The sequence below is a fragment of the Pteropus alecto genome, unplaced genomic scaffold (genome assembly GCF_000325575.1).
Source record: "Pteropus alecto unplaced genomic scaffold, ASM32557v1 scaffold25, whole genome shotgun sequence".
In the NCBI taxonomy this organism is placed as follows: domain Eukaryota; kingdom Metazoa; phylum Chordata; class Mammalia; order Chiroptera; family Pteropodidae; genus Pteropus; species Pteropus alecto.
This window is the reverse complement of record NW_006441955.1, coordinates 15,141,440-15,149,108: the sequence shown is the minus strand read 5'-3', so window position 1 is coordinate 15,149,108 and position 7,669 is coordinate 15,141,440. Positions and strand designations below refer to the sequence as shown.

Here is a 7,669-nt window from a genome sequence, read left to right as displayed (position 1 = left end):
CCAGAACTACTGAGCAAGAAAATGATTTGGCAACATGAAAAATGTGTATACTCTTCAATCTATCTTTGCTCTTCTAGAAAAGCATGTTAAAGAATTAAGGATGTTCACAAATATTGCCACTTCCCTCAGTAATCCACACAGCTGTCTCACTTCTTTTGGAACTCAAATGGCTTCTTTACATGGCCACCCTATGTAAAGTCGCAAGGCCTAATATACTATTTATCCCCCTTCCCTACTATATTTCCCCCCATGCCACCTATCATATTGTGTATTTTCTTTTACTTCATTTGTCAATTATAGTTAACATAAATTATTTTATCTCATTTTTATTTTTCTTCTCTCCCTGAAATATAAGTTCTATACGGCAAGTGATTTTGTCTGTTTTGATCACTGTAATGGCCAGGGACAATCTTAGATTTTGTTGGGCCTGACACACAATTCTGGAGTCTTCCTTTAAAAAAAGTGTTTTAAAATAAATTTAAAATTTTCAAATTTAAAAAATCTGAGGAATAAGATATCACAAAATCTAGAAAAATGACAATGCAGGTAAATTAAAACCTTCTCACAATCTGAATTATTTTGATATTGGCTGGATTCCTGAAAATATTGTCCCACAAAGCCTAGAATAATGGATATACTTCTTTTGACCTTCAGACAGAGTTCCTTCTTTCATTCATTATGTTTTGCAGATTTATTGATATATAAACCAACATACCATAAAATTCACATTTAAAGCATACAATAGTTTTTATACAGTCCCAGAGTTCCACAGACATCACCACAATCAATTTAGAACAATTTCATCACTCAAGTTTGTACCACACTTATCAGGTGATTAGGTATTTCGATTGTTTCTACTTTTCTTTTTGTTGTTTGAATTTTTTTTGTGGGTTTTTTGAGATGAAGTTCACATACTACACAATTCACCCTTTTAAGTGTACAGTCCAATCAATGCCTTTTTATAAATTTAAAGAGCTGTGCAACCATCACCACTAATTCCAGAAACCCTGTACCCATTAGCGGTCATTCCTTACTTCCTTTTCCCTCAACCCCTAGAACCCACATACATACACTCGTTCTATGGATTTGTTTATGCTAGACATTTCAGATAAATGATATTATACAATATATGGGGTTTTTTTTTCACTTAATACAATATTTTCAAAGTTCATCCTATTGTAACATGTATTAGTACTTCATCTCTTTCATTCATCAGTTGATGGACTTTGAATTGTTTCTACTTTTTGGCCATTATGAATAATGCTGCTATGAACATTCATTTACAAGTTTTTGTGTGATATATGTTTTCATTTTTCTTGGGTATATGCCTAGGAATGAAATTTGTGGGTCAATGTGGTAACTCAGTGTTCAGCATTTTTGAAGAACTACCATTTTACATCCCCGCCAGCAATTTATGAGGGTCCAAATGATCCCATATCCTTGGCAACATTTGTTATTGTCTGTCTTTTCTATTCTAGTCACCCCCAAGAGCATAAGGAATGTTATCAATTTAATAAAACATTTCAGCTACTCTCTAGAATAGTCTTCATTGAGAAGACACCTCAGAGGTAAAGATTTCTTGAGACAGTAAGAAAAATGTGTGGGTTCACAAGTGAAGGAAAAGAAACAACTACGATAAGTAGGACCAGCTGAAAACTCAACCTGAGGAAGGTATATGACAGGGTTACCCCGTTACAAGAAATTATGATCTTCTATATACTGCTGGAATGCTTTTTCCACTTTGCTTTGGAACACTACCATTTTCTGAGAAAGTCATCGGGTTCCGAGTCATGTCCTTGGAAAAATGCAGCTGCAGCACCATGTGGTAATTGCACGATGTAGGTACTAGTGAGTTTCAGATGTGGGGAAGATGAGCCCAAGTCATTCATTCTTTCTGGGAAGAAGTTTGATCAGATTGCTTTCTTCTTCTCACCACATGATATCAGCTCTACTAAGAAAACTGATTTGTAGGAGTAGAAAGGTGGGTGATTTTGGAATATGAGGAACCTCAGGAGGTGGGGCAGGCAAGGAGAGCCCCTGAGTCAGGAGAGGAAGCCAGCAAATCTCACAGGAGTGTACCTGGACCCCAAGACCATTAGGGGATGGAAATGGCTGCAAAAACTGAAGTAAGAAAGACCATGTTCTTTGGGAAAGAGGTGGAAATTTACTCTCCCTCCTCCACTGTTCACCCTACCCTATTTCCAAGACCCAAATCTCAGGCAGGCACCTTGACTACTATAGGTCGGCAACATTCGGGTTTACTGCTCCTCAAAGGCTTGGCCTGGGAACTTGATCACCAATGCATAATATTGTTTCTGTGAGAAAAGTGTTTCAAAGTCTACCTGTAAGCCAGTTGTTTGGAAAGTGATAGAAAATTCTTTCATAGGATTACTTACTTGTAGGCAATTCTTTATGTGTAATCTCAGTTTCAGAATGTAGTCAATGTGCTTTGAATCTCCAAAATATAGTTTACGGTGTATAGAAAAATAATTAAACTTTTATAAGAAAAAAAAATGCCCAACATTTGTCACCAAGATGAAACTTTTATATTGTACATTCATATATATAGCAATACTCCCTACTGACATGTATCATTTAAATGAAATGTAGTCACTTCCAAACAATTGTCTGTTTTCAGATACATAGCAAATCCAATAATCTACTATTTCAACAAACCATTCCATTATTAGGGAATAGACACCAATATTCTATATGCAAGTACTTTATATCAATCATTTTGGAAATACAATCAAGAGACAATGTTTTAAGACTACACATTAAGGCTACTTTGGTTATTTGAAATGTATATAAGCAACAAAGATATTTTTGCAAAAGATAATATAAATTAAACACTATTTCCATCTTAAGAAAAGAAAAACTATTACAAGCCATCTAGACTTTCAACATAGAATCTTAAAACTTATTGCTAGTGTTCCATTGCAGGACAGAATATTGCTCGAAACTGCCCATTTCAGAAACTGCCCATATCTTTTAGTAAGGCTATATCAGAATAAAGACTTCTAAAATTAAACTTTTCTTTTATGTTAAAAGTGAAATTTATTATAATACAATAATTGCAAATGTTATTTAAAATTCTGGTTAAAATTATAAAGTGTCTATAATTTTTCTAATATAAATATCGGAAAAAACAACTTTAATAATTCTATATGTACACAGAACATTGAAAACAAAAAATCATGCACAAGGTCAAAATATTACTTTGCATATTGTCCTTTTAAGGATCACTTTTATCTTCTTCTGGTCCCAGCATCATTCCAGGGGGTGTGCTAATTATTAAGATTACAAACTTCAAGGGTTCTGTGTTTTGAATGTATGTCAGTTCACACATTAACAATGCTATAAAATCACTGCTTATACTCTGATTAAGTGGTTCTATTTCCCATATCTCGCTTTCTTAATAGGTCTTGGACATAAAGTTAAGCTAGAAAAACTGTGATTACAGGATCTAGCATGACACGTACTCCTAATGATTCATTTAAAAGTGGCATAAAGTTCTATAGGTATGTGTATGTGTATAAAGTCCTACAGGAAAGACAGTAAGTACATCAACATGTAAGTGAAATGAAGCAGCTCCCCCTCTGCTTGCTTACTTGGTTCCATGTCTCTATAGAAAGGAGACACCAGAGTCAGGAAGAAGGGCAAATCAGAACTGCTGGGACTGTGTGTACTGGTGGAGCGGGGAAAGGTGGGGCAGCATAGGGAAGGAGCAAATGGAAGTAACAGATTATAAAGGAAAATTAAACAAAATTACCTATTCTTCCCCATCCTGCTATAGCAGGGACTGTTTCCAGCCTGGCCTTCCTCTCCTGCATCCCAGTGGGGCTCTGGGGTTATTCTGTTCACCCAGCACTGTGAAAACGGTCATTGCCCTTCAGACAGTGTGGAGGCATAGCTGCTCTCTACTGAGACAACCTATACATTACAGGTTTGGACATTTCACAAATAACAAAGAGAGTCTGAACTAGGCCTCGACATGAGGGCAGGTGAAACGAGTTTTACAAATGAGCAACTAACACTCAGAGAGGTTAAATGGTTCAGCCAAGGGGAGGAAAAGGAACCTATATGTAATGCTTATTCTTTTATGACAGAGCTTCTCATGTGATTCACTTGGGATCTCATCAAAGTGGGTCTGAGGTGGGGTCTCAGATTCTGCATTTATAAGCTCTTAGGAGATGATGATGTTCTTGGTCTATGAGACCACACTTTGAGAAGCAAGGGTCTACCGCACAAAGAGGGAGTCACCTCTGTGTCTCTTGGACACAAGTGTATCTTGTGAGTCCTGAGCATAACTAAGACCTGCTCCTACCCAGGCATATCCCCAGGCAAAAGGTGTAGATGCACTGCATACATGAACAGCCATAGTTTCAGAGAGCACCATGACTATATGAACAGCCAAAAAAACATAATTCAACTTGAGTAAATGGAGTGTTCTATTTGTTAGGAATAAAATTAATCTCTTTCTCATATAGTCCTCCTTTAAGTGAACATGATATAAAGGTATAAAAAAAACCCAGCATATTGAACTTCATAGTAAAAGGCCACATGTGCACACACATACATATAGTATGAATTTTAAGAAATTAAATGCATTTCATCAGAAAATGCTACCACTGTTCCCAGCTAAAATCATCTCCTCTTCCAAATACAAGGAAAAAACCTTGAATTGTAAGGAAAATGACTGCATTGCCTGCCAGCACAAGGCCACAGGCTCCCCATTTGATCTGAAACACAAGCAAAAAGGATTAAATCCTTACTTTCTTCATATTGTACTCTTTGCAAATCTGATATTTTCTGCATTAGAAATATCCAATGAAAATTACATAAAACTGCTAAAAGGCTTAATGTAACAGGTGGGAGATAGTGAACTAACTATTCAGTAATTAGTCTAATTACTTCGTGATGCTTGTTAATTAAGTCTAGAATCATCCTTAACATTTTTCGCATTAGACATATCTTTCTTCTGTTTTCAGTAGACGATGATTGCCTTAAGTAAAATACAAACGGCAGATTATAAAGGGTCCAGTTATGACACTGGGTACTGAAAATTTTGTACACATTGCCTTCTTTCATGAAAATAGTAATTGGAGAGGTATGGATTGGTTTCTTCTCTAGACAAAAAAAAAAGACTTTAAAAAATAATCTGCATGCAAATGAAAACTGCTTTCCAGCGTGGCAGACGATTCTTTCTACAGAGGCACAATTGGGGATGAGGGTACCCTCTAGTGGGCATTTTTTGTTTTAATTTAACCAATAGAAAAATATCAAAAAAAGTTGTCATAAAATGTGATGCAGTATTAAAAGGTAAAAATAGAAATCTTTAGAGCAGAACTTTAGAGGTACTTAGTCTGAAGCATAAGAAGAATAAGGTCATGACAATCTTGCATTTGAAAACCATCAATGCTTTTTCGTTATCTAGACTGAGTTCATCCTGGCCCGGCATTCAGGATCCTTCTCAATAGGCTTCATGAACCTTTCTAACCTCAATCGCACCCACTTCTTTTTTGCTCCATCATATGGGACTGCTGCTCTTTATTCCACACATTGCACTTCCACACTTGGGTTCCATTCCATTTAATAGCCTTCTCTACTTTAATCAAAACCCTATTTATCAAAAGTGACATCAAATGCCAGTTGGAATTTCTCTTGGTGTTTCAAAGGCAGTCTGATCATGTTTTAATTATCACACATAGTACCTTTATTGTATACTTACCCATTGGGCTAGTTTCTGTGCTCTTGGAGAACAGAGACAGCATCTTTATCTTATTTCTGGCATCTTACAAATAACAGATGTTCTAAAGATACTTACTGAATGAGTATGTAAGATTTGTGCATATCTGATATTCAATGCCCTAAGTAAATGTTTCATTAAATTAAAACAGTATGTAATTGGGAGGAACAAAAAAATAGTATGAAAGACAGTGAACATCAAAGAATGGAATAAATTATACCCACAATGTGTTTGAAGACAAAAAGAAATTTTTACATTGGATAGAAGATGTCATCTTATTCACTGTATCTTTTTGTAGCTATATAGTTGCCTCGCAGCATATGCCTATTGCGAGATATGTATTTGGTCTTCCTGCCCTTTCTGGCACAGAACTCCTAAAACACTTGGAATTTCCTAAGTGATAAAAATGATAAAAGTGACTCTTGTTAAGTTAATGAGCTGACTTTTGGAAAGCACCTAAGAATGGGGGCCGATTGCCAGAGAAGTCAACCATGTGATTAAAGGGTTAGAACTTTCAGTTGCAACTCCCTGATATTTGGGGAAAGGAGAGGGGTTGAAGATTGAATTAATCACCAGTGGACAATGATTTGATCGATCATGCCTACCTAATGGAGCCTCCCTAAAAACCCAAAAAGACGGGATTTGGAGAGCTTCTGGGTTGGCAATTTGGTGATCTGGAGAGAGAGGTGCACTTGGAGAGGATTTGGAAGCTCCACACCCTTACCCTATACCTTGCCTTATATGTATCTCTTCCATCTGGCTGTTCCTGAGTTATATTCTTTTATAATAAACTGGTAATCTAGTGAGTAAACCAGTTTCCTGAGTTCTATGAACAAATCAACCAGACCCAGGAAGGGGTCCTGGGAAGTTCTGATCCATAGCTAGTCAGTTAGATGCACAGGCAACAACCGGGACTTTTGATTGGCATTTGAAATGGAGGGCAGTCCTGTGGGAATGAACCTTTAACTTGAGGGATCTGATGCTATCCCTGGGTAGATAATGTCAGAATTGAACTGAATAGTAGGACAACCAGCTGGTGTTGGAGATTGCTCATTGGTGGTGTGGGGGAAAACGCCCCCACACACATTGGAATTGGCTGATAAGGCCCTATTTAGATATTCATTTTGGAACTAGCAAAGTATTGCTATCGTAGTTTCTTTGGATCATCCTATGATAAGAGGCAAGAATTTAAGAATAATTGAAAAAAAATAGCTTAAAGAAGAAAAAACAAGAAATCATTTGGTCTGGCTAAAAGTTGTAGGAGAAACAAAGAAAGCGTTTTGAAAACATGGCCAAGATATTGATAGGTAGATCTAAAATGCGGATTAAAGAAACTAGAAATACCTCTACTTTGAGTATTAAGTCTAAGCAATTTAAATGAAATTGTAGTTCCAGACACAGGCCTTTTAAGTAAACTCAGTGACAACTGGGCCAAACAATAGAGAACAAAACTTACCACAGCCACACGAGCAAGAATAACAGGAAATCCAAAGGCAGAAACAACAATTCCAGTAGTGAAAAAATATGCCAGTTCCCGACAGGCACTGCTTGTTGCATCAGAGTCATATGTTGCTCTTTTGGCAATGAAATGGGGAATGGGAGAGATGGCATGAAATATCAGGACGAACAAGGGCCAGTAAACACTGTCGGTTGATCCCAGAAGAAATGCAGAAAGAAAAGTTACAGTTAAGACATTCTATTATTTCACAGTTAATATTATTTTTAAAATCTAGGTTAAAAAATTATTCATTCAATTGTCAACATTAGCATATGAAATGATTTCTACCAGGAACAGGTAAGAAGTAATGATAATTAAAAATTACCAGTCCATTAATATGTAGATAGCTGATATTGTGTTAAGATACAACTTCACAATATATAATCTAGAATCTTTATTTTCTGTTATTACTAAACTATAAT

The 7,669-nt window shown here is 36.2% G+C and overlaps 2 protein-coding genes across 3 annotated transcripts in view; both read right to left on the bottom strand.

The window, feature by feature from the left end:
- The window catches only part of LEPR (leptin receptor), a 159,187-nt gene that overhangs the window by 143,270 nt on the left and 8,248 nt on the right, over positions 1 to 7,669 (bottom strand). The gene's annotated exons all lie outside the window — the stretch shown is intronic.
- The window catches only part of LEPROT, a 14,853-nt gene continuing 8,260 nt past the window's right edge, over positions 1,077 to 7,669 (bottom strand). The window contains exons 3-4 of the mRNA XM_006919288.3: positions 7,206 to 7,392; positions 1,077 to 4,742 (exon numbers count right to left, since the gene is read on the bottom strand). Coding sequence (XP_006919350.1) covers positions 4,626 to 4,742; positions 7,206 to 7,392 — 304 coding nt within the window. The 3' untranslated portion in view covers positions 1,077 to 4,625. The remainder of the gene's footprint in view (positions 4,743 to 7,205; positions 7,393 to 7,669) is intronic.